This window comes from Mangifera indica, chromosome 2 (genome assembly GCF_011075055.1).
Source record: "Mangifera indica cultivar Alphonso chromosome 2, CATAS_Mindica_2.1, whole genome shotgun sequence".
NCBI lineage: Eukaryota > Viridiplantae > Streptophyta > Magnoliopsida > Sapindales > Anacardiaceae > Mangifera > Mangifera indica.
The window spans coordinates 14,192,735-14,219,579 of NC_058138.1; the positions used below are offsets into that span (position 1 = coordinate 14,192,735).

The window sequence follows — 26,845 nt, forward strand, 5'->3', positions numbered from 1 at the left end:
ATAGTGACATGTTTATAATTGGTCAAAGTGCGTGGTTAGTGAAAGCAACATGTGCATTTGGGTCAACTGTTAAATTATTAAAAAAGGTTTAGTTATCATGTCTATAATTGGAGAGGCTATTCTGGGTGCATTCATTGTGTTCCTGTTCAGATCTTTAAGAAATTCTGCAAGTTGCACACCAAGAGAAATTCCAGGATGATCTCAAGAAGTCGGAGAGAATATTGTTGAAGATACATGCAGTGCTTCAAGATGCAGAGGAGTAGCAGGGGACCAAAGAGTCTGTGAAGATCTGGCTTGCTGAGTTTAGGAACTTGGCTTTAGACATTGAAAACATACCAGATGAGTTTAAGAATTTTAGTTTTTCAAATTTTTGAGGATTATATAACAGTTTTACCATTCTGACCGAGAATTTTAACAGAAAGGTGGTTGTTTGAGTTTTTGAAACTGTGTGAGTGGGAGTTTTAGAAACTGAACCTTGGGTGGGAACAAGACTTTTGACCACATACAAAATCCCACGCAAGTTGAAAGAAGCTCATTTACATCGTGAACAAAAAAACAGTGAGAGCGAGTGGAGTTCCACTTCTCTGGAAGTTGAAAATTCACTTTCCCGCGCTTTCTCGGCTTCCAAACAACAACGGTAATCGTTTCACTACTTCTTTCGACTTCTCCTGTTAATTCAATGTCTGCATTCATTTGTTTGGCCGACGAGAAACCCAAGGAAAACAATAGAAAACTTTATTCAATGCGAAAATTCGCTGTCTCTTTGGTTTTTAATTTTTCCTCTCCGTATGCACGTGTTTGTTTTGGAAAAAATTTTAATGAGCTTGTTGCATTCTTTGATGTAGATGGAGTGTCTGTACGCGAAGCTTTATGATAAATACGACAAATTTAAGGTATTTTTTTTCTCATCTTTTGTGTCTTTGTTAATCATCGCTGAGAGATTAGGGAGAAATGTAGGACATGTAAGTCTTTATCCGATTCATCTTTGAGGAGACAAGAGGCTGATTTTTTTTTTTTTTTGAAAATTTTGTTTTGATTTTCAGAAGAAAAAATTCAGTGAATTTGATGAAATTAACAAAGATCAAGAACTCAATTTCGTAAATTTTGTGACTGGTATGTATTTCTTCAGTTTAGCCTTTTTTTTTTTTTTAACCTAAGTATGTATTATAAACAAAGTAAGGACGTCCGAAGGCATCCCGAAACAAGGGCAACCGACCATAAAGGTTGGATAGAGACTACACAACCACCAAAGCTACAATGCTAGGACAAACCCCTAGCTAGATGGCAAACCAAAAACAAAGCCTCTCTTCCTTTCTATCCGCATCAATTACACAAGATAGATCCATCAAAACAGCAAACACCAAAAGCAATGTCATCATCCCTGTTCATGTAATGGCTATACAATGTGATAATCCTCCTAAACCTGACTAACTTAACATAAATGCACATAATCTGCACAACAGAAGGCAACACAAAACCTGCCACAGCATAACTGGGATGCAGGCTCTGCAAGCACTCAGATTTGAAAGATACTTCTGGTCTACCACAATGATGCAGCAACACAAGGAAGGGGAAATCAAAGGGAGTGCTTGCTGTTTGCAGAAGTTGTTTACACACTTACTAGACATAACCATCTTGGAAATCCACCAAGTATATAACCATATTGCTGAACACTGCACTGAGCACTTCTTATCATAAATCTTATGTTGAACCTGTAACCAAATTGAAGAGCACTTCATCTGGGCACTCTTGATCCTTAGCCGAGAATCTGCATTGAAAATGAAGGAAGCAGATGGCTTGTGTGCAGAGCCATCGACTTGGAGTTGTTTAATCTTCTTCTTCTTCATATGCATGGCCTTGATCTTCATGTTACTGCATGCCTTGGTAGAAAGCCAACCCCGCAAAAGAACCCACTGATTAGGAAAACAAAGCTTAGACAGCAAACACCACACTTGCTTTCATCTTTCTCAATTCTGCTCTTGCTTTAAAACAACTTAGCTACTTGATTTTCGAAACTGTTGAGTTTTTAGTTGTCTTGATATGTTATACTGCAGGAATTTAGTCCCACAAGTGAAATGCAAAGATTATGTAGCTATTAGCTTTGGTTGTATATTAATTTGCAAATATGTTTGATTGATTATTGGAAGGTAGCTGTGAGTTCTATAATCCGAATAAATCAGAGTCCAATTCAGTTACTTCTGGGGAATATTTACTGATATCATAACATTTATGGTGAAAGAAACCCTGTTCAACTTTGTTTTTCTCTTTTGCTTGGCTTTATTTTGGGGCCCATGAGTTTGTATCTCTTAGCTTTTGTTGGCTCATAAAAACATTGTCGTTACTCCAAAATGCAGCTTCTGGATATTTCATTAGCATTGATATGACCATTAGCATTTATCAACTACTCATGGTCTGTTTTCATCTTTGCAAGCGTGATGACTGTAAGCATAGTGTTTGTTCCTCTTGTATAAGTCTTTTCAAATGAATGAAAATAAATTTGTAACAAACGACTAGGATCTCAGCCCATTATTCACCCAAAACAGTAGATACTCAAAACATAACAATGATTTTATTAATAAAAGGGATTACAAATAGATAAACAGATAATTCAATAAGTCGAAACATTTTATTTTTAGCGATTTGAGGCAACGAAGACCTCCCAAAATCAGCCCTAAGGTTGCCCACAATCCTAAGGTTGCACAAAATTTTCTAATTGTTCTTCTCTTTTTTTTTATAACCCTAACTATCCATTTATATAATAAAACCTAATAAGATAAGGACAGGTGTCCCCCATCCTAACACAGTTTTTTGTATCATGGCCAACATGATTCAAATTATTAAGGTTAGACTGGGATATTATATTTTGGTTAGCTTAAAGAATCAAAAGAGATAAATTTTCTATTTTACAAGTTATCCCCGTATAAACCCTATGAAGTGTTTTTTGAATCTATGGGTTTTTCTGTTTTATATTTGGTTTACCTTATTCATTAGAATTATGGATCAAATTCAAATTTTCAAAAATCCTCATTGTTTTACTCCTTACTTCATATCATTACAGCTGCAGAAGAGTTGATAGAATTCTTGAGAAATGAAAATAGCCAGTTACATGCTCAAGTTAACAACTTGAGAACTCAAGTGGACTCCATCAGGCATAAAGCTTCCTCTTTTTTTTCCTTTTTCTTTTTTCTTCTATTTGTTGTCTTGTTTTTCTGTAGTGGTAAAGGGGATTAATAGCAGAACTCTTCAACATGATTACTTTAATTGCAGGTCCACCAACAGTGGGCTAGTTTTTAAAGGAGTAAGAAAACAAAGATTTAGTTCGGTAGATTTTTTTGGTTAACCTTTGCTAGTGGCAATATGTTGCACCTTCAGTTCCCAGGTCTCATTCCATATGTACATCCCATGCTTATGAATGAAATAGAATTGGTTCTGTGTAAGAAGGTTTGTGTGATGCCCAAGATATGTGATAATCATTGGTATAAGATCTATGGCATTTCAAGTTGGTCAATATCTGTTAAATATTCTGCTTTTAATACTTTTTATACCACCTAGTTATTTAAGTTAAACATTCAAATTAATAAGTTCTGAATGTGGCCATTTTTAAAGTATTAGATGGCTGCTATTTGTTCTTCAAAGTGCTGCCACATGTTTGCATAAGCTCATCTCTCTGCTTATTATTTGGTTTTGCCTTTGAGATTCAATTTTAGAGACTTGTGTCTACATGGCTCCCTCGGTACCCAAGACATTTTTGTTACTTTTATGGCTCATGTTTTAACATTGTTTAATCATTAACACAAAAGAAATTGATCTGAATATTCAAAACTTATGTTTGAATACTATTTGGCAACTTTCTGACCAAGTATTGAAATCATAACTTTGTGGCAGATAAAGCTCTATCTGAAGAAGTTGAAAGGCTCCAAAAGTTTCATCAAGAGAGAATTTCTTCATGCTCGAAGGATGACAAAAAGGATAGCATGCAGCTGAATACTCCTAAAAATGCTCAAACTGCACCTGAAAAGTTGTCTGCTGGCTCCTCCAAAAGAATAACAAGAAAGCGTAGCAGGGAAATTAGAACTGAGGGAGAAGGTATAGTTATGCCTAGTTGCAGTGGCCAAGATGATTCCATTGCTGGAGAATCGGCAAAGGATTTATCAAAAGAAACTATGTCCTGTCGAGCTTTCGTATATGGCCAGCTGGTATGCTTATAGCCCTTGCCTTCTGTGCTGAAATAATTAGTTTCTTCTCTGACTATTTTATTGCAATTTCCAACCTGAATGCTGCAAAAGACCTATCAACAAATCAGGTAAGATTTTTTAAATTGTGTCTGTCTTTTACTTATACATGATGTTATTGGTTGGTGTTTATATTAATTTTTTGTCTTTTTCCAAGGTGATGTAAATAACAGCAGTTCTCCTAACAGTCTGTTTCAGCTCTCGTTGAGTACTTACTCGGCATGAAATTATCTACACTTTCTCAAACTGGTGGAATGTGCATTTCAGCTCTGCATCAATCAAGTGGTAATTCTTACTTCCGAAATTCTTTTCTTATTTTGAGTCTTTTTTCCTCTCCAGTTCACGCCTGCTTGATTGTTTTTCCACCATGTCCAGATGTTATTTGATTTCTGTATTTATATTTAATATTATCCAAATTGTTAAAAATCTTATTGGATTAAAAGGAAATAAACATGAGTAAGAAGATAGAACTCACTAGAAAATCATAAAAAATCCAGAAATATTGAAATTTCATCAAATATATGAAATGAGTAAAGTGAATGCTCTCTTAAAGCAAATATTGATCAGAAGGTTGCATTTTGATGGTGTGTCATACTAATTTACAGCATCCAATCCTAGAGATGAAATATGAACTCTTTCTTAGAAACTTAATTTTGGAGCCCAATCAACTGGAATATATTACTTGGAAACAAACTCTGCTTGTAGGATACAAATGGAGGAGAGATATTTTAGTTATAAAATGGAATGTCTAAACCATTTTCCCCCAAACAAGAGTCAGTTTTCATGCTTGCATGGATTGACCATAAATCTAAATATAGAAATCTTCTGCAGATATGGTTTTCTCGGTGGTTACATTTCAGCCAATGTTTGACAAATAAATCATGAACATGTTGAGATTACCATGCAGAGGATTGAACCAATAAAAAATCTATTCGATCTTTTTCTAGGTTAAGTGGTTTTTAACTAAATTTAACACTATGGTTTTATCATGTCCATAACAGGTTACTCATTCAGTCTAACATGGGCAGAAAATGCAGCCGGGAAGGAATCAGAGCTACTCTACCGTGTAGCATCTCTCAGAACATTTAAGAGAGTAGCTCCGGAGTGGATCAGGAAGGTCCTAGTGTTCAGTACGAGCATGTATCCGATATTTTTCGAGAGGATAGCGAATGTGATCAAGTTACATCAATAACAGCCCTCCCTTTCTGAATGTGATCAAGCCAAGATTTATCACTGTTTCCAACTCTGGAAGTTCTGCAAAATCTTAGGCTCTTGTATATTTCGTTTTAGCCGGTAATGTTGAAACCTTCCTTTTTCCTCTTGCTCTAGCATGATTTCATATGTGCAATTATTCTGTAAAATTAGTTTGTGGTATGCTGTACCTGTATGCATACAACTATGAGACTTGAAGTTTAGTTTTTTTAAATATTTTGATAATTTAGTTTAAGATTAACACATTTACATCCCAACTTTGCAATTTGCAAGAAATATAATTCTGTCCTTGTTAATGAACAAAGTTACTATTTTCTATTCTCATTATCATATCTTCAAGGTCCAAGTTTCTTTCACAAAATTGTTTTTTTCTTTCATTTATACTATTAAACTAATGTCTTTCATAAAAAGTTCTTTCACTTTCACCACTCAAATTAACTCATAGAATCCATACATAGATGTTTACTCAATAATAAAGGCCAAACGACTATTTCCCACCCAAGGTATGCTGTAATGACGAGTTTCCACCCTTTAACTATGGAAACACCAAACACCCACCCATGGCCGGTTAGATTTAACCAAACCCTAACGGTGGCAAGGGTAAAATTGTCATTTTCTCTAGAATATTAAAAATAAACTAAAATAGAATATATTTTGCCCCCCTAAACTTTAAAAACTAAAATTCCCCCCCCAGCCTAAGTTTTCAAAAATCACAGTTTCACCCTCCCGAAGCATTGCCGACGGTCTCCGGCTCCACTGCCGACGGTCTCTCCCTCCCGAAGCATCCTCACCTTCCAGAGAACTCTTTCCTCCCATTTGGACTTCCAATCGGAGTCGGAGAAGCTGTGGAAGACGAAGTTCTTCGTCTTCCCAGTCGTCGTCGTCGTCTGGGAAGACGACGTCTTCCCAGACGAAGACGAGACGACGAGACGACTCGTCGTCCTCTGGGAAGACGAGTCGTCTTCATCTGGGAAGACAATCGTCTTCCCAGACGACGAAGACGAGATTGATCGATCTCGTCTTCGTCGTCTGGGAAGACGATTTCTCTTCCCAGACGGCTTATCTCTGCGTCGGATACGTTGAGGTCGAGTTGAGAGGCGCCGTCGGTGGAAGAGAAACCGTCGGGAGGGGAAGACGGCCGGTGATGGCGCCAGAGAAAGCGACGGAAAAGGGTTTGGAAATTGGAAGGGTTTGGAAATAAACCCTAGGGGGGGAAATGCAATATTTTCAAACTTAGCTTAGGGAAAAAATGTTAGTTTTTAAACTTTTAGGGGGGGAAATGCAATTAAATTTACCACCGTTAGGGTTTGGTTAAATCTAACCGGCCATGGGTGGGTGTTTGGTGTTTCCATAGTTAAAGGGTGGAAACTCGTCATTACAGCATATCTTGGGTGGGAAATAGTCGTTTGGCCAATAATAAAACTAATTCATATACCTTATATGTTGACGGGATTTTTACCATTTTCTATTCACTTTCAATATATTTCATTATAGTATCCTCCAACCTCGTTTATTACCCTTCAAACCCAAACTTTCTTCTTTGATTTTAGATTTTAATATAAGAATGTGAGTGAGATTGGTTGAAGACGAGAATTTTAAGTTGCTAGAAATGGTAGGATTCTTTTGAATGAGAAAAAGAAGGGTTTCCATTAGGTTTTGTTCATTTTCGTGAAATCCTCGTAGTGGTGGTCAATGTCATATACAAACCCTTCAAAATAATTAGTTTAATTAATTATCCTAATTATATTTTTTTAAACTCCATTTCATACAAAATAATATTATATATACATTTTTTTAATAACACAATTAAGTATATATATAAATGATATATCATCGTATAAATTGATATTATTTTATAGTTAATATAAAATTACTTAATCATATAATTATATATCATTTATATTTTTTTATATATTCAAAGTAATATTATTATCTTTAAATAGATTGAATAGGACCTCAAATAAGACTGGATATGGTCCAAATTGATTCGATCTCGAAAATTGATTTGACTCAATTTAGCTTAACTTGAATTTGTTTGATTAAAATTCTAATCAAACTCGAGTTGGAAGATTTGACTCGTTTTTTAATTCAAGTCAAACTCGAGCCAAAGGGTGTTTAACTCAATTCGGTTTGAATTTGTGACTCGAATCAATAGATCGAATCATGGTTGGAATCTGCTCAAATTCAGTAGTTCAAATTGGCGTTCAAAAACACGGCTCGATTCGGCTCTAATTCGTGGCTCAAATCAGAAATTTTAAATATTATTTAGGTAAAACGATGTTATTTTGTCAATGAACCATAAACTCGAGCCACAAATCCGAGTTATACATTCGAGCTGTCAATTGAACCATTAATTCTAGACAAATCAAGCTACGAATTCGAACAATTAATTTAACTACAAAATCAAGTCAAACTCAAACTGGCCTATTTTTTATCTGAGCCGGATCTAATTTTGGTTTGATAAATTTAAGTTAAGTTCGAGTAAAACTATTTTTTATCTAAATTGAACTCGAGCTAAGGGGTATTCGGACTCAGCTCGGCCCGAACCCACCCCTGACCTCAGATAACAAAGAAATTATTATATTTCTAATTTTAATTTTATAATTCCATCCAACGTGGCAAGACCCACGCGCCTTTTGTACCAAAAGCAAGGTGCGCATGTTAGCGCAAAAACAGCTGGAGGCAGTCCAACGTTAAACCTATGAAAACTAGCCGTTGCAGAATGCCGTCCTTTCAACGTTCATATTATTTTCAAAAACAACCCACCAAACCCCCCAAAATCGACGTCGTTTTAATATCTCCCACACTGTTTTAAACCGAACCCACAAACCTCCACCTTCTCATTCTCATCTCTCTCTAAACGCTCCCAAAGAAGAAAAGTAAAACTCCGTCTCACCCTCTTCTTCTTCTCCTTTTTCCTTCCCTTAAAGCAAAGTTTAAATCGGTCTCTTGTTGTTTCCCCTTCTGGGTTCTTGAGAATTTTGTTGTTTGGACGAAGAACTAATCAAATTAAAGAAAGAAGAAAACGAAGTTATGGCTACCATTAATGGGTACCAAAGCAACACTCCGGTGGCCGCTCCATCCGCCGCCACCGCTACTAAGCAATCTATTAACCCGGTCAAGACCGTTGATAGTCAATCTGTGCTTAAAAGGTTTTTTTTTTTTTTTAATATGAATTTTTTTGAGTTCTTGAATTGGGTTTTAAGTTGGTTTGATTTCTTATATCTAGAAATTATTGAGGATTTTCAAGATTTTCTGATTGGGCGGCTTTTATGTTTGATTGAACAGGTTGCAGTCTGAACTGATGGCCTTAATGGTAACAACACTTAATTATAATATTACCCTCTCTTATTAATTTCGTAATTTTCTGTTTGAATGGAGAGAAAATTAAGAACCCAGAAATGGAAAGTTACCGTTTTCACTTAAAAAAAAGACTTTATTGAACTTTTAAGTTGCTTACAAGTGAATTTATGCCGCAACATGTGATCTCTTTCTTGTTATTTTACCCAATTTTCTGTTTGGTTGCTGAGGATATTAATAACCCTAAAGATGAAAGTTATTGTTTTCACCAAGTAATGTTCATATTTTAAGGCTTAAAATGATTAAATTTTGAAGTTTCTTATAAGTGCATTCAAAGTAATCTCAGATGAGTGGAGATTCTGGGATATCTGCCTTCCCTGAGGAAGACAACATATTCTGCTGGAAAGGTACAATCCATGGAAGCAAGGATACAGTTTTTGAAGGCACAGAGTACAAGCTATCCCTTTCTTTCCCAAACGATTATCCATTCAAGCCTCCGAAGGTGAAGTTTGAAACCGGTTGCTTCCATCCCAATGTCGATGTCTATGGCAATATTTGCCTGGACATTCTTCAGGTAATATTCCTCTCTCTGCACCCATGAATGCATGTCACTATGTAGTAATTTCAATATCTGAGCTTGGTTTGATATGGTTAAATTAACAGGATAAATGGTCATCAGCTTATGATGTGAGAACAATTCTGATATCTATCCAGAGCTTGCTTGGAGGTATGCAATTATTTTTTTCTGATTTTTGGCGATTCTGATTTCTTGTTCTGTAAATTGTTCTTATGATTTTCCCCTCTTCTTTTTTACTTTCAGAACCAAACATCAGCTCCCCTCTGAACAGTCAAGCAGCACAGCTGTGGAGCAATCAAGAAGGTATGCAGTAAGACATAGAATTGCTTGGCCGGTCATTTTCTGGTAATTCTATTTGACCCGTTTGGTTTTTGTTGAAGATTGTCTGAGTAATTTTCTTGCTATGGATTTTGCAGAATATAGGAAGATGGTTGAGAAATTGTACAAGCCTCCAAGTGCATGACTTCAAGGAGGAGATGGTTTGATAAAAACAAAAAGGACCCTTATATCTCTACCGAGTGTGCCTCTCTTTCTTTATTTCAGAAGTGTAGCCTGTCTTTTTACAGATTAAAGGGACCTTATCAATGAATTAATTTTTTTTTATTTAGATGCCTTTATTCTTTGCTTTCTATATCTCAACAATTTTTGCCTGATTGAGTGGTTTGAAGCAGACCACTTTTTTGACGTATATATAGAGACTATTATTTGAAACCACAATACATTAAAAAAATGTATATTCGAATCAAACTGAACTCAAGCTTAAAACAACAAGAGTTCGAGCCAACCTTGGTTTGGTATTGTAGCTTATCTAAAATTGATCAAAACAATGTCAACCTTAGTTTTGATATTGTAACTTCTCTAAAATTGATCAAAATGATATCATGTTAATGTTAATAAGTCAAAAAAAATATCATTTTAACTCATTTTAATCAAGTTTTTTTCGAGCTCATAAGCTTGATGATCCAAACAACTTTTAAGTTCATCTAAATTTGAACTTGACAACCTTTTAGGCATGAACTTGAGTTCATCTAAATCGAGCTCATTTCAGACTCGTTCAAGCCAAGCTGGCACACAAATGAGTCCATGTTTACTCTTAACACAAAGCTCTACTTTGAGTTTTTAAATATTCTCTTGAAAAGTATGTTCATCGATTTCATATACAAAATAATATTTAATCAAAGCGTTTTCCATCATCAATAATATCCTCTTTCATAATTTCACATTTACTGCTTTGGTGATGTCAACTGCCTTAGATTGCATTTTGATAACTCCTTATACTTCTCGACGACACCGATCATGCACAGAGTCTAAAAAAATACATAAAAAGTATACCAGGCTCATCCAGAATATAAGAATGAAAAAATAATTCATCCTCACAGAATAGATAAAAAAGGAAAGAAAGCATTCACATTCTAATGAAGAATGAAAATTAATAGAAAACACTCACAATAACGAAGCATGAAATTATAAGTTTCTTACCTTAACAATTTCAACTATAATTGTCTTGTCAGGATTGCTCAGATCAACCTTATGAGGTGCAGGAACAGATTTCGCCACTGCGTTTATTATTTTCATCCTGTCAATTCCAGTGTTTGCACGACCCTCATACAACACAGCAAACTGCAGAGACAAGGTGAAAGGTTACAGACCATCCCAACAAATAATAGATTTCAACTTTTAGTGCAAATGATAAGTGCAATTTGGATAAGAGCTTCAAATCCTTCGGCAAACAAGCTGTCATGATAAATCCTGGTATTTGAACAGATAAGTTCTTTAGCTTTTATGTTATATTCAACATTGGGGGAATCTAAAAATGGCAAATTAAGATTAAAACAAGGATAAGAATAAAAAGCGTTAATCTTAGACAGTTTGACATGCCATGATTCCACTAATAATCAGCAAAATGACGGGAGATTTTTCTTTGTTGTAAGGAGGATGTCCTAAAACATAGTGTTTATTTTTTACAACAAAATTTATATGCAAAGATACTTCTGTTTCCCTGATCAACCATTTGAAAATTTTCAAGCAAAATCGGTGAAAAATCACAATGTGATTAACATGAACAGAAAATAAGCAATTAAATGAAATTTATTTTATAAAGAATTCACACCCTCTGAGGGTTTTGAGTCTCCACTGGAAAATAGTTTTCTACAAGAGGTTTGATTGCTCTTTGAATTTCCTCTTCTGAAGCATAGCATGATAGTTCAACTGGTAACACTCTTAAGATGAACCTTTAGATTAAAAACAAAAGAAAAAAAAAAGGAAAAGTAATTTATTTTACCAAAAAAAAATTAGATCTGCACATCCTTGTATGATTTAAAAGGAAACAATTTACCGAACCTTGACACTGGTTTCCTTGTTGACTTTGTTCTTGTCATCATGTGCTGTACAATGTCTTTTGGGCTGGGGTCTCCATCTTTTGTTCGCATTTGAATGATGGCAACACCATTACAGCAAGAATCAAGATTGATAAAGCGCCTCTGCTTAAATAGGATAACAATCATCAGTTCACAGAAAATTACTGACCTTGAAAAATGAAAAAAAATAAATAAATGTATACCTAGTATATTTTTGACAAGTGAGATGTACTAATCATAAACAAAGAGGAAGATTAATTTTTCTTTAACTGTCAGGCACCAAGAACATTTAATACAACCACATATTTGTTCATCAATACACTTTTGCCTATATTTAAATCCTCATAGCTGATTAGGAAAGCAGGAGTAGTGCCTCTGAAATGTACAGGTCAGTTCACTGGATATTAGTGCACTATTTTAATAAGGAGGCTGAAATAGAAGAAAATCTCAATTATAACCCCAAATCTTCTTAATAAGGTAAAAATACTGAACCCAAATCTCTAACACAAAAAAACATTTTCTTAAAATATGAAAATTATCTTTGATATGTGTATCAAATATGACTAAATAAACATACAGGCTTAATCAATTTCAGGTAGCTAATTCACTCACTTTATTTTTATCTCCAAGTTCTTTAATCTCAGCTTCGATGAGTTTATCGATCGACTTCTCCTCCACTTTTTCACTCTGCACAGGTTTTGATGCTTCAGGTTCTAAGCACTGCTTCTTGGCTGGTGGCTCCTCAGATTCATTTACTTGACTTTCATGTCTTTTACCCTCTTTATTTTCACCAGTCATTCCCTCAATTTCATTTCCACTGCACATATTACTGGACTCAGGAGGATCTGACTTCTCATTTGTTGAATTTTCATGACTTGCTTCACCATCTCCACAAGTATCTGATTGTTTCCCTTCTTCCTGTCCCCCATCTCCCCCCTCTTTCTCCTTTGTTAGCACCACCTCCTCCTCCTCATCACCATCATCATCATCATCATCATCATCGCTAAGCAAACACAATCTTTTTATTTAAAGGTTTATTTGGCATGTCAGCAAGGGTTTTACCAGAACCCCTGCCATTGACCAGCTCATCAAAGAACTGCAAGACAACAAAACCAGAAGCTAAATTTTTTTGAACAAAAAAGTATAAATTTTATTGCCATCATAAAGAAAGCAAAAAACAATAAGATTAACCAGTGTCCACCAAAAGGTTTAGAAAATATCACTTGTACAAGAGACTGTCTATGGCAAAATGCATCCATAAGCCAAAACATACACTTATTTCTCAAAAATACTTTGATTTTCTTCTTACCAAAATTATTTATCCATTTCATATTTCATGACAGTTCAACTCCCAAAACTAAAATCAACACTATATTTTCAAGCTGAAACACACATATCAGTCATGCTAGAGCGGTAAAAAAGGCAATCAATATAACACCTATCAAAGGTTCCATTATCCTGCAACATCACTAAAACCTGAACATGAATTCTGACGAGAAAACATCATTTTAGTTCCATACGATAGATAACTGATCAATGTTACCGATTCTTGCAGTAACTTTACTGGACTAGTAAACTGATTCTCTGAAACTAAACCCCTAGACCAACACAATAATCAAGCTGAAACAGACAAACACCAATCATACTCCAACTCTAACAAAAACAAAATAAAAGATATCAAAGCATATAAGCTAACACTAATCAAAGGTTTTAAAACCCCACAAAATCAAAACTTTAACTTGTAGTCCGATTTGCAACAGTCAACTAATATGAATTCCGTTATCCGGTAAGTAAATATCACAAATTTTGTGCAGTAACTTTACCGGAGCAGTATTACAATGTTTTAAAACAGAACATGCCATTAAAAAAATTAAACCAAAAAACGAAGAATACCCAGGTGAAAAAAAAATGAGAAAACATACAGAATCAATAACTAAGAGGGCTTCGTGTGCAGCTTGGCGTTCCCGGCCTCCATCGCAGGTGATGAAGAAGCCTTGAACACCAGGCCCTAAAGCGTAGGCCCCTTTTTTCTTAACAAGTTTATTGTGTGGGAGAAATTGCTTTCTCTTCTTGCCCCTGAAGGTGTTGTTGCTTTTGCCTCCACCATTGGTTTTGTTTTCAGCCGCCATTGGAGCACACACTAAGCACTAATTCGGGTGATGGTACAGTTTATTTTCCGAAATCTGCTTGTGTTTCGATCTTCGCGGGAGAGAAAATTTTTTCGTTTTTTTAAGTATTTTTTCAAATTAATAATATATTTGGATAAAAACCAAAATTTTTTATTTTTTGGCCTTTTTTCCGTGCTAAATTTTATTTTATGAATTAGAGGTTTGTACTGTCTAATTTAATACTACTTTGAGAATTTTCTTAAATTAATTTTTAAAATAGTTTGAAAAGTTTTAAAATTTAAATTAAATCAAATTAAAGTTGAAAATAGGATTTAAATTATAATTTTAAATATATTAAAATTACTTATTTTAAAATATATATTTTTGATAAAATTAATTAAATTATAATTTTTTAAAATATATATACAATATACATATAAATAAAATTAATAAAAAATAAGTTATATATCTAATTATTAATTAAAATTTTATTCAAAAAATACTGTTTAGGGTTTAATTCAATTTAAAAATCATTTAAATTGAAAACTGTTTTTCAAAAATTTATCAATCAAAATCAAACTATTTTATAAATTAAACCATAACTTTTTAAAATATTTGATCTAATTTTTCAATTTAAAAGAAATTATAAACACCATTATTATAAATAAATAAAATGGTTATTATTGTTTCTACTTTCTTCTTTATGTATTCGGTAATTAGCTTTATATGCTTTATTATCGCATGATAAAATGAAAATTAAAAAACCAAGACAAAACAAAACAAGCCCATAACAAGATGTGACATTATATTGTAATCCCAAAAATAATGTCTCTCAAAAATCAAAATGGTCCAGGAAATAGACCAATCCTATGCAGGACTTCACCCACATTTCACAATGATGGGGAAAGCACTTGGAAATTGACCTCAAAATTATGAAGATGGTGGAAGATGACAGACAAGTCAACTTATTATGAAAAAGAGTTTGATTTCAAAAGGAAACGAAATCATTGATGACACAAACAAAATTAGGGTTAGGGTTAGGGTTAGGGCTAGGGTTGGGGGAGAAGTCAAATGTTGGTGCCAATGAGGAAAGGTTTCAAGATAAGCAAAATGGCAAATTAATAGGTGGGAGGCAAATACATTTGACAAATGATGATGAGTTGTAAAGATGAGATGCACAAAATGAAATGGTCCCTATAACCTAGTACCCCCACATATCAAGAAATACCGGTCCATCTCAAAACATAATTCAAATTCAAATAATATCTTCTTAAAAAGATAGAGAGTTATAAAAATGTGAGATTCCAAACTCTTCTGACAACATTTCATGACTAAACTCCTTGTAAAAGAAACCATCGCTCCCGACAACATTATTAACTCACTATAGGCAATCTTAGTCCAAATAAGTACTCCCGAGTCATCAAATATGTAAAGAATATTTCATTTTTCTTGTCAAGCAAAGAACATTTTCACAATGCGAGCTTCATTATACTATGACCTTTGAAGAAGAGTACGTAAAACATTAAGGATACAATGAGAGGCCAAACTTTTTGAGAGAAAAGATGAAAAACCTAAGGGGGCAGACCTTTTTTTCCTTTCCCATATATAAAAAGATCATATTTTGGAATGGATTCTACATTTACATGAGCTATATGTATATATAAATAATCATATATATATTATAGCGGCTGTATTGTATCCGTATTGACACTATCAGATTGGGATGAATATGTGGCTGCTAAAATGGCTGCTCCGATGCCTGAACCATCTTCTGTTTCCTTAAGAATGACATGTTGGGCAATTTCTTCACCCAGAATTTCAGTCAAGGCTTCATGCAAGTACTCTCTGAACATTGTGTACTTTTTGTATAACCCCCCTTCAATGGCAACAACAGTTCTTCTCATTTTCACATCACTTCTAGTTCGCCCACTTGAGATGCCGCCACTCCCATCGCGGCCAATCTTCTTCAATATCCCGACAATGCCAGCAGCTGCTAATCGAGCAGCTCTACGTGTTACCACATCACATATTTTTACGACAAGTTTTCGGACCTTCAAAGGGACATCTGAAATCTGAAAGGAAAGATAAAGCAAGCAAAGAAACAAGAACATGGCTTTAACCAAGTCATCCCGTTGACAAAGAAACTTGATGGGACAAGAAGCCCAAGCAAAGAGACAAGCAACTCATCTACCTCTAGAAACTCTTTCAAGATTCCTGCTACTACTGTCAACTCAGGAGAGTCATCTTCATGCATTGCAGCCATTAAAGGTGTCCTGAAATCAAGTAAAAGAAAGAAACAAACTTTATTGAATAATTGAGTGGTTATAATATAGACCATAGGACTCATATATTGAAAAAGCAACTAGAAATTTTTTTCCGGCAAAAAATATCCAATTAGATAACATTAAAATGTCCCCTTCTCACATTGCAAAACGCAACAAGCAATGGTAGACTACATCTTGTTTCCTGTTTTCACCCATTAAGTGTTACAATGCTCTCAAGTTAACGGAAGAATTTAGGCCACAAAGAGATCAGTGAAAGTTGGGAAATCCTAAGTGAAGTGAAAGGAGATGGTACAAACTAGAGGATTTTTTAATATATTTCCAAGAAAAATGAGAGAACATTGTGGAACTTAATCCTTATGAGGATCTTCTCTTGAGGTAGGTTAATTTTTCCTACACTTACTGCTCCAATATATCAAACATAATACCTAAATTCCAGAGAGAAGCAGCCAAAAATCTAGAGCTTATGGTAAAAACCAGAATTTGACACAAAATTGAAACACTACAATGTGATTCATGTTTTCATATAAACTTGAAATTTTTTTGTGAGATAGTTAGGAACCAAATAGAATATGAAAGACACATACCTGAGGACAAAAGGTACTGATAACCTGGAAGAATCAGGTCCAAAGATATCAGACTCCTGTGACATCCTCAGAATCACCCTTCTGACTATATCACCCAAATACATTCCTGATATCATTTTCTCAAATCCCTGGAGCCATTTACCAAAAGATTGGAGCAAGTTTTTCAATTTTATCCAATAACAGAATCTCAAACAAACCTTACCATATCATTTGGATTAGGACTATCAGCATCTAACTCAATATCATATGATGTTCTAGGCAGATGAGATGACCAGAAGTTTCCCCATTCCATATTGACAACCTACAAAAGAAATAGAAACTTATTACAAGTGTAAATTTCTGGAGATACAAATTTATATTCCCTTTAACAGAGCACAGGATGACATGTAACTGAGACAAAAGAAAGGATACCATGCCTCCAGAAGTTGTAAGAAGTCCCTGACACTTGATAATTGCATCTGTCCGCTCCACATAGCAGGCATTAGAACCCATTCCAATTATCACTGCAGCAACAGTGTCCTCATCATGATAATGCCCAAGAGCTAAAGTCCCCACTGTATCATTTACCTGCTAAGAGTAAAAATAGAGAAAAGTATGCCTATGACCCTTTCTCATAAGATAAAAACGAGAAGCATGCTCAACACACATTTTTCCCAACTTGTAAAGGGTTTGTTAGAAGTGCAGGCGATGATAAATTCAGGGAAATTTCTTGTCAATTGATTAATGCACCAAAGAGAAAGGCTGTAGTATAGAATATTAGTCCCCTCCAACTAATTGTTTTTGTGTATCAAGTTTATTTGTAATATATTAAATAACCCATAAGAGAAGTACAGCAATAACTAAAAGACAAACTTATCATATTTTTTCAAAACCAAATGCTATGCCCTTTATGTCAACTTTTTCTCACAGTTATATTCTTATTCGTTTATACAATCTGTCCATGAAAGGCAGAGCATATATTGAGTGATATTCAAATTCTGAAATTGTGTAACCCTTCTTGGCCTCATTAAACTAAATAAAGTTAATTAAGTTCATATTTCCAGGTAAATAGGACCAATAGTCTCATTTTCTATGATGATAAGATGTAATAAATTTCAAAAGTGTGTTTGAATATCATAATATAAATTTTACAGCTGATAATAATCCATTGTGTTTGTTTAAGGACCTGGATTATTTTAGCCACATGACAATTACAACAATTTTGAATTTTGCTTAAATCAAAATTTGATTCAGGTAAAGCAGTAATCCGTTAAATTTAAAGTGTTAATGATTAGGACAATGCAATATTTGGGCTTCTAAGACATCTTGGCTTATTTTTTCATCCTTCATGTCAACTTGACTTTTTTAATTTAGCTCTTCCTTCTGGATTGCTTTATTCAAATGCATATGCTAGAGTATCATCCCAACTCAGCTTGGCTAATTTATCCATATATCCATATAGCCCCAAGCAAAATCAATTTTCTTAACATTTAATTGAACCCTAAAATTTGTAAAAAGTTAAAAAATAAAAAAATCCTTGCATAAATGCTTGAAATTGAAGAGCAGAAAGAGTACTTTGGGAAAAAGGACAAAGTTCTTACCAATACTGCCACCTCCATATCTAATCCTTTCTTAATTAATGCTTCTTGTAAGTAGTAGGCGACTTCTTTTTCAACCTACAACGAGTTGCGCCTTACATAAGTCAATGCTAATATCTTCCCCAATCACATAAGTAGAGAAGAAGAAAATGACGACAAAATTCTCCAACCCTTTTTTATAACAAACTCAATGCTCTCTTTCCATTCAATTTAATCATTATGAGAAAATACATATCGAACTTAATTCAAGAAAAGCTTAACCTGTACAATACCATAGCCAAGTCAGAACTCAATCCAAGCCATTGGGCTCAGACAATTCTCAAGTAATCCTCCACCAAAACAAGCATTAAAATGTTTGAAGAGGCAAAAAAGCAATGTAAAAAGAACAAACACCATTTTGGTTCAAGCATCAAAAAGACATAACATAGTTTAAACGACAAAGCAATCAACTTAGAGAAATTTTTCCTATGATTCTGGAGCATTCTAGGGTTCAATCATTAAAAATGAAAAAACAATCAACTAACCATATCTTCAATTGCAAATCCTTTTGTCCATTTTATAAGAATCCCAGACGAAACAGAAGTCTGCCTTACAGGAAACGAGAAAGTGAACCCAAGTTCCTTCTTTTTTACAACAGAAGACTCAGAACCATTTCCTTCTTTTTCGACAAATTGCTTCAATGATGAAGCCATAAAATCAAAGAGATCCTGCAAGCAATTAAACACACATTAACTTCCATAGATCAGTAGATGACAAGATACCAAAGTTGTGCTGAAACAAGTTAACATATAAGGTATAATTTAGTGACATATAAGGTAAATATTGGTACCTCACTTGTGCCCCTCATCAAGTGTGGGGGAATAGGTTGCCGTTCCACTTCTTGTGCTAGAATAGAGGACCTTTGACCTCCTAGCAAAACCCGCAAGACCCTAAAATTAGTACTTCCAAGATGCAGAGCATAATAAGTTCCTTTCTCGCTCCTGTTGACAAAAATCACTTACAAATTTACTAGTATTGCATATGAGTGAATTACAAATAAATATATAAAGTTAAAATACTCAAAGGACAGGCGTTTAGATTGTAAAACAGAATTTAACACCGGAAAATCACCTTATATCCTTACTAGGGCATTATGATTATAGTTACAAGTTTATGAAAATCGCAACCCCCCACCCCAATGCAAAGTAAGGGAGCCTGTACCACTTGACCAAAGTATGCTGACCGAATCCATTGAAATAATTACAAAAATAAAAGTAACCGAATAATACAAGTGTCTCCAACCAAATCTGCGATTTAACTGTCAAAATGCATCTGCAGGTGAAGAATCTTAGCATCCACAGCAGCTGGCACTATTGTAGCCAACCCAAACCATTATTTGTAAATTAAATTAAGCAAACATAATGTAGATTCCGTTTCTTCAGCTACATGTACAAAACTCCTTAGAAAGAACAGATAGATTCCACTTCAGGAACCTAAACACAGTATCATCTAAACAGTTCCTCCATTACTAAACAAGAATAAATGCAAATAGAAAAAAGGACCTGTACGATTCAATTAACCTAATGTGAAAAGCTTCGCAACAAAATATTCCCTTCCCAAACACAAAAAGATTATACATACATTACAATGTCGAATGTCAAAACAACATATAACATTATTCCCACTTAGATAAATCATTACAAAGCTAAAAACTTTACACTAATGCCAACCCCAGAAAACCTCCACTGTTAAAAAGAAACCATTATAATATCAAACCCACCAAAATAGAAGTGATGAAACAAGGCAGATACATCAAAAAGGACATATATCAAATCAAAACAAAAATGGGAACAAACCTTAAATTTGACATATTCAAACAAAAACAAGAAACCAAAATTGAAAAATAGGTGATAAATTTATATACCCCGAAGGGAGATTATCAACAAAAGTAAGCAACATTTTGAGCTTAGACCCTCCTTCGGAAGCCAAACCAGCGTGCATCTCAACAGCCATAGCATCAACAACTTGTTTAAGTCTTCCCACAGTGGTTTCACACCCTTCTTCCAACTCTTTTAACACTCCCATAACTTTCTTCCACTTCCTCCGAATTTTAACTCTCTTTCCCACCACCACTCCAGCCACCACACACGCCGCCACTGCCACCCCAACCGTCAGCCCCACCACCAGACCTCTCCCCATCTCTCTCTCTCTCACTCACTCAGTCAGAACTCCCTCTCTAACAACCATGTAACCACCCTTATACTAAACCTTCCGTCTTTGATCAATTAACCCCAGAAAACGACACCGTTTAACCATGGACACCTGCTGTATCTCTGTACACATAAACAAAGAACAAAACCCTGAAGAAGTCCCACAAAAACCCACAGTTCAGACCTGATTTCTTGAATAAAAACAACCCGTTCGATGAAATGCTCAAGAGAAGAGTTAGTTTTTTTACAAATTACTAGAATTTTAAAGAGACAAAGTGATTTTTTTTTATTATTATTGATTTCTGAAGGAGAGAGAGTAAGTTGTGGCGTTCGAAAGCGAAGAAGAGCAGAAGAGTACTTATAGGAAAGCAGAATGACGGATATACCCTTAAGAAGGCTATTAATGGCAGATTTGTTAAGAGAATCTTTAGATTTTCTTTTATATTTATTTACCGTTTGTGAAACATTTCACGAGGGTAAAGAGGATTTTTGACCAATTTTTGGTGGGCTAAGGTACCCTTGTTTTTTATGGATATTACGGTCTTACCACGGAAAACCTTTGTGAAAAGTCGGTTACTTTGAAAGGAGAAGATGTTGTGGTTGACTAAATGGAAAATTATTGAAACCCCAAAGTTTGATTTAATAGCCTAAAATTTTCTAATGAAACAAATGGTTAAAACTTGTACTATTATAAGATAATATATAATTTTATCTAATTGTATCTTCTTCTCATTTACTTTAACATTTACGGTTCAATTATATCATAATTTTTATCATTTTAAAAATCTTAAATTTATATATTTATAATAAATACTAATTTAAAAATCAATAATAATATATCTAATTTAATTAAAAATATTAAGTAATAAAATATTGTATCATTATTAATATTTATTATAAATATGTGTATATAATTTTATTATTTAAATTATGGTGGTATAAATTAGACATATTAAGGGGGTTGGCTTCTCTCGTGACATGGCCCCAAACCCCTTTTTTTTGGCACGATCTATGAAAGCACAACCTATATTATAACACGATCATTACAGGTTTACTATTGAAATGAGACACATCAAACCTACTATTACAAAATATCACGTCAAGACTAATATTATAATGAATTATGTCAAGTGCATAGATCGTATCGAAACAGAAGCTTGACTCGTTAGACCCATCCCTGAAAGCATGATGCACCGTGCTAAAGTCAATCCATCATAGCCCACCGCCGTACCTAGTTTGAACACTTTAATTGGAGAGGGTTACCCGTAAACTTGAAATTTGTGGTAGTAATATGTGATGGTGACTTGTTATCACTCCTAACTCAACCACATGCATATATAATTCCGCCCTTTTTCTTATTTTTTAAGTATATACCAATTTAACCGCGTTAAATTTTTAGAAAATTATACAAAAGATTATATTGAAAATTCTACACTCGGCTTTTGTTGAATGCTTCAAGGAGTAGTACGGAATTGACATTCCAAGACTGAAAAGGCTGGGAATACAAATAACACATTGTTGCTTGCAAATGCTAACTAGATTTGTACGATTGTCCTTTTCACACCCCTCACTTTTTCTTCAATCCTTTCTCTTTTATTTATGTGCCTTTAATTTCCCCAATAAATAAGTAGGTATGGTTCAACCATTTGTGTTAACTTCTTTTACTCAATCCCACATTTATTTTTGGCAATGATTTGTTCAATTTTCGTCCACACCTTTTTAGCTTTGATTGGCACAATGGCAATTGCCCACGCTTTATCTTCTTATTTATTCCATTACTGCATTAGTTATATTACTATTTTAAGCCTTTACATTAATATGCTAGGGGCGAGGAGCCCATTACTCATATTATATGAATTCAATATGCCGTCATTATTGAATTATATGAATCTAACATTATTCAAGTAATTTAGGAATGATTTTGATCACATTTGTAACATGTTTATATTAATAAGCTCAAATTGTTCATTGCACGTGTCATGTTCAAACTTAAAGGATCTCAACTCGTAAAAGTTACACGATTGATAATGTCATACATTTGTTGGAATCAATATAAGAAATTAGGAGTTTTTCTAATAAATTTTTGACAAGACAGAGAGAGGTTTTCTAATGGGTTTTAAATTAAATAATTAAATTATATATTTTTTTAAGTACACAATTAATTATATAAATGATATATCATCTTGTGATTCAATCATTTTAAATTAAGGATAAAACAACATCAAATCACATGATAACATATTATCTGTATATCTAATTATATATTCAAAGAATGTACATATAATATTAATCTAAATAAAATTTATTGAAATTTAAAAAAGTAAATAAGAAATGAGTTCAATTATGTAAAACATTAAATGGAAGATATTTAGGTGTAAATTTTCAACTAAACATTTTTATTTAAAAAAAAAAGCCAATAAAATTAAGAGAGAGAAAAGCACCACTAAACAAGGGCATTTTAGTAAAATCAAACCAAATTCCCCAAATTCACCACCAAAACCAAACACCAGCCAGCTTAATTTGGAAAATCTGATGAAAAACAAGAACCCATGGACAATTTAGCACAAATATAAGGACAAAATGTGAAAAAAAAAAAAAAGGGAAAGAAATGGCATGGTTGGCATTGTGTAGGGCAAGAGAGGGCTTTGATTCGTTGTCTATGTAATTTTATTTTTATATTTATTTAGTAAATAATGAAATTCAAAAAAGATGAAACGGCGACGGGAGCTGCGTATCCGCCGTCATATCTTACGTACAAAAACAATGCCAGCTGTCTCCCGCTAATTCCAGCTGTGCTCACATAAAAAAGTTATGTATCTTCTCTTCTCCCCATCTCTCTGCCAATACCATTCATTGTTGTTTTATAACTAACTCGTGTTTTTACTCTTTATAATATAAAATTTATTTAAAATTTACCTGGAATCACCTTTCTTAAATACATGGTAAAAATAAATAAGGGTGAAAATTGAAATATAATTATAATTTATCAGCATGTTTCTCAAATAAAATTAATTTTATTTGACATTATTATACTGGATAAAAAATATGTAATACCATATTATTAAAAAAATAAAAAAATAATAAAAAATATAATTAATATGTTATTATTTTAAAAAATATTATAAATATATTTAAAAATTTAAAATCATATATACAATCTTATTATATCGTCATTTTATTTAAAAATATATAATTTATATTAATAATATGTATTATATTATATAATACATTTATTATATTATATCAATATAATATATATTATTTTTTATTAAAATTATATTATAAAATATGTATTATATATTATAAAATATTCATCATATTAAAAATATGTGAAGATAGCATCCTATGTTTTACACGTGGCTTGCATTGGTTGGTTGCAGTGCACATAAGATAGGCGTAAGGGTTTCTCTTATTTTATGTACGATTTCGCATCGACATTGTACATGTGCATTATTTGAAGGTAATCATATCGTCTTGCTTGGTTGGATTGCACAGAGAAAATAGTCCATACAAGACGTGTATTCATTGGTTAAAGTACATTCCTTTTTTACTGGACATGTTTGATCTGTCTGTTTCATCTACTGACTTTCAAATTTTAGATGGTGTTATTAAAACAACATGTTTTTATTATTACGTATACCGTTATACGTGTAAAATATTATATGTATTTATACTATTAGCAATTGATTTTAATTGATTTTAATCATATTCATACCCTTATATGATTTTTTGTTTACTATTATATTATACATTCGAATATGTAAAAAAAGTTAGAATTAAATTCAAATTGAGTTTCTTCGAATTTAAAAATGAGTTTAACTTAAACACGTATGTAAGAAATGATGACTTTTGAATTTTGGATGTTTTTAAAACATCATATTTTTTATGGCTACGTATACAATTTTGCTAAACAAATGATATGTATTTATATTATTAGAGGTTGACTTGAAACGGTTTTAATCGTATTTATACCTTTTATGATTTTTTGTTCACTATTACAACATACGCTTGACTACGTAAAAAAAAGTTATGAGTATATTCGAATTAAGTTTATTCGAGCTTAAAAATAAATTCAACTCAAACGAGTTTGAAATAAGTTTGGTTTAAGTAAATTCGAGTTTGAGATTGAGTTTGAAAGTTAAATATTTTCAAACTTAAACTCACAGGGTATTTTGCTCGACATTGTAGTTGAACTCAAACTTGACTTCTTTCAAACGAGTTAAATTTGAACAAATTTAAAATAAGTTATAGCTCGAGTCCCCTTAAGTTGAATTGAACTCAAATTTATACAAATTTGAGCACAATTTGAATCTAAATCTAAAAGAAACAACATTCAAACCTGAGGGACAAATGGCACGATACCTTTTTGCTCATCTTTCCTTCACTGTTAATGGAGTCTTCCTTATCTTTTTCATAAATCTATCATGGCCAGGAAAACTACGTTGAAATTGCAATCCTTTTTATGATATACTAAATTTAAAACAATAAAATATGAGTGATGGTATTGTTGAAAATATAATTCTTCAACTTTTCATTTTTTATTTATCTTATATTATTACATTTTTGCATATTACAATTTAGATTTGATAATATAAAAATGTTCTATCAATTCTTTTTGTAAGAAAACAATATAATAAGAAAACTCCTTTAAGTTTAATCAATAATGTGCATATAAACTATATTATTATTTACGTAGTCTGATTAATTATTGTGATCTAATTCATATCTACCGTTGGATTGTAATACTTCTTTTCGCTTTATTGATTAAACGAGTCAAGATCATTTAACTTATTTTTTATCTTTTTATTTTAAATAAAATATATTGGGTGTAAATTCTGTAATTGTTGGAGAGTCAGGAAACATTATCATCTTAAGAATTTTTTTTTTAATTGTATATAATTCCAATAGGAGATAATTTATTTTCTCTTAATTGTTATTTAAATATATATATATATATGTATTTTCATATAATAATTCTGTCGGACATCGATATTAATGTTAGGATGGGTTTGGCTAAAGGATAAAAATATTATTCTGATAATCTATCTTTTATTATTTATATTATTTTGTTTGTTTGATAAGTAATAAAAAATTTCGATAATTTTTTATTATTACCAATGGTGATGTGAAATAATCTTATTACCATTTTCAATTATTAAAATGTTATTAAAATAATTTTGATTTTATTATAATTATATTTTTACTTAATATTTTTTAAGACAAAAATAATATCAATTTCAATTAATATAATATGTAAGATATTTTTGAATAATTATATTAAATGGCATTTAAGTCAAATAATATCTTAATATTTATTTATTAATTATAATCAAACACAATAATTATTTATATTTATCAACTTTTATCAAATATCATAATAATAATTTATATACTGTAATTTTGTAAATAATCTATCTTCAAGATAATATTTCATTTTTATTGTAATAAAACATTATTATAACCAAATGCACCCTTAAATTTTTATTTTTATTTTTTTGCTTTGATTATTTATAATTTTTAAATATTATTTTGATAATATTCAAGATTACAAACCTAAAATAAAGTTTAGGGTTACTACTTTTATTTTAAATATAATTAAACTATATACATATATTCCTATCTAGGTTTTCTTTTTAACCATGATTATTTGTTTGCTTATAATAAGGTAAAAAAGGTGGCGTGTGATGGGACTGGTCAAATCTTTAATCGGTAGACAAATAAAACTTTAATCCTCCCCATGTGACATTATAAATTTCATGTTTGCTATCAATTATGCCAATGACTTTGTCTATTTTTTGCAATGAGAATTATTCCAAAGTTCTCGTTGTCCCTTGTTTTTAAAGTTGTTTGATTCTTTATTCTCTTTTATTTTATTTTTATATGAATATGTTTTTCACGGATTTATTTCATATTATCCGACGTTATCACTTAGATAGTCTACATCATTAAAGATCTTATATTAAGATTATTAAATTTCAAAATATAGCATCAATAGTAAAAATCATGAAAATTAAAAAATAATTTTATAATATAAATTAAAATTAAAATTGGGAAGTGCTTCCCACCTCTGAATCCAACCAAATCTGGCCAATTCGTTTGCCGATGGCCTCTGTGGATGTGTTTGGTCGTCCGTTAATTCACAATCTTTTCGTCTTTTTTTGGTCAAGGTCATCGATAGATAAAGAGAATGAGTTAAAGAGAGATGAAATTGCAAACTCTAGTATGAGAAAAATATAACTTTTTAAACTTTTGAGTGAAAAAAATTGTTTTTTTTTTTAGTATTTGGTTTAGAGAATGTTTCATTATCAAAATTAGAAGATTACCTTGATGATTACTATGTATAAATTATTAATATATTTGATAAAATTTAGTAGACATAAATAATTATTGTGTTTGTTTAGAAGTAATAAAAGAATATTAGTAT

General features: G+C 32.5%; 4 protein-coding genes across 7 annotated transcripts; 2 read left to right on the forward strand and 2 right to left on the reverse strand.

The window, feature by feature from the left end:
- Positions 1–3,522: 3,522 nt before the first annotated feature.
- On the forward strand, positions 3,523–5,762 carry LOC123209622. Of its 2 annotated transcripts, none has more exons than XR_006501098.1 (3): positions 3,523–4,303; positions 4,390–4,517; positions 5,234–5,762. XR_006501098.1 is itself a non-coding variant. In XM_044627740.1 (3 exons), exons 1-3 carry the CDS (start codon positions 4,199–4,201, stop codon positions 5,422–5,424), a joined length of 393 nt encoding a protein of 130 aa, XP_044483675.1. In that variant the 5' UTR covers positions 3,529–4,198; the 3' UTR covers positions 5,425–5,762. The 2 variants fall into 2 exon arrangements, 1 of the variants encoding a protein (XP_044483675.1); XM_044627740.1 differs by having other exon boundaries at positions 3,529–4,303; positions 4,421–4,517.
- Positions 5,763–8,263: 2,501 nt separating this feature from the next.
- Positions 8,264–9,924, forward strand: LOC123209621 (ubiquitin-conjugating enzyme E2 20). Its single transcript, XM_044627739.1, has 6 exons — positions 8,264–8,596; positions 8,733–8,760; positions 9,091–9,318; positions 9,408–9,471; positions 9,565–9,624; positions 9,738–9,924. The coding sequence occupies exons 1-6, from the start codon at positions 8,478–8,480 to the stop codon at positions 9,782–9,784; spliced, it is 546 nt and encodes a 181-aa protein (XP_044483674.1). The 5' UTR covers positions 8,264–8,477; the 3' UTR covers positions 9,785–9,924.
- A 281-nt stretch (positions 9,925–10,205) lies between these two features.
- Positions 10,206–13,894, reverse strand: LOC123209620 (THUMP domain-containing protein 1 homolog). Its single transcript, XM_044627738.1, is given in 7 exon segments — positions 10,206–10,628; positions 10,801–10,941; positions 11,432–11,552; positions 11,662–11,801; positions 12,291–12,684; positions 12,686–12,774; positions 13,601–13,894. Coding segments are annotated over 7 exon segments (1,176 nt in total). The 5' UTR covers positions 13,808–13,894; the 3' UTR covers positions 10,206–10,544.
- Positions 13,895–15,211: 1,317 nt separating this feature from the next.
- LOC123209619 (hexokinase-3-like) lies at positions 15,212–20,760 on the reverse strand. 3 transcript variants are annotated; one of them, XM_044627735.1, is made up of 9 exons: positions 20,136–20,760; positions 19,062–19,212; positions 18,757–18,939; positions 18,236–18,310; positions 17,067–17,222; positions 16,858–16,956; positions 16,656–16,783; positions 15,978–16,059; positions 15,212–15,858 (listed from the first exon to the last, which is right to left on the reverse strand). In XM_044627735.1, exons 1-9 carry the CDS (start codon positions 20,408–20,410, stop codon positions 15,466–15,468), a joined length of 1,542 nt encoding a protein of 513 aa, XP_044483670.1. In that variant the 5' UTR covers positions 20,411–20,760; the 3' UTR covers positions 15,212–15,465. The 3 variants fall into 3 exon arrangements, with proteins under 3 accessions (XP_044483670.1, XP_044483669.1, XP_044483671.1); XM_044627734.1 differs by having other exon boundaries at positions 17,067–17,225; XM_044627736.1 differs by having other exon boundaries at positions 17,067–17,225; positions 19,062–19,141; positions 20,136–20,378.
- Between the last annotated feature and the right edge of the window lie 6,085 nt (positions 20,761–26,845).

What these genes read in the sequence shown, in the direction of transcription:
- LOC123209622 (XM_044627740.1), top strand. Translation starts at nt 4,199, where the DNA reads ATGCTTATAGCCCTTGCCTTCTGTGCTGAAATAATTAGTTTCTTCTCT. An exon ending in AAGACCTATCAACAAATCAG is followed by an intron (nt 4,304 to 4,420) that starts GTAAGATTTTTT and finishes TTCTCCTAACAG; the next exon opens with TCTGTTTCAGCTCTCGTTGA. An exon ending in AGCTCTGCATCAATCAAGTG is followed by an intron (nt 4,518 to 5,233) that starts GTAATTCTTACT and finishes TGTCCATAACAG; the next exon opens with GTTACTCATTCAGTCTAACA.
- LOC123209621 (XM_044627739.1), top strand. Translation starts at nt 8,478, where the DNA reads ATGGCTACCATTAATGGGTACCAAAGCAACACTCCGGTGGCCGCTCCA. An exon ending in AGTCAATCTGTGCTTAAAAG is followed by an intron (nt 8,597 to 8,732) that starts GTTTTTTTTTTT and finishes TTGATTGAACAG; the next exon opens with GTTGCAGTCTGAACTGATGG. An exon ending in TTTGCCTGGACATTCTTCAG is followed by an intron (nt 9,319 to 9,407) that starts GTAATATTCCTC and finishes TTAAATTAACAG; the next exon opens with GATAAATGGTCATCAGCTTA.
- LOC123209619 (XM_044627734.1), bottom strand. Translation starts at nt 20,410, where the DNA reads ATGGGGAGAGGTCTGGTGGTGGGGCTGACGGTTGGGGTGGCAGTGGCG. An exon ending in ATATGGAGGTGGCAGTATTG is followed by an intron (nt 17,226 to 18,235) that starts GTAAGAACTTTG and finishes TTTTACTCTTAG; the next exon opens with CAGGTAAATGATACAGTGGG. An exon ending in TCAGTACCTTTTGTCCTCAG is followed by an intron (nt 16,060 to 16,655) that starts GTATGTGTCTTT and finishes ACTTGATTTCAG; the next exon opens with GACACCTTTAATGGCTGCAA.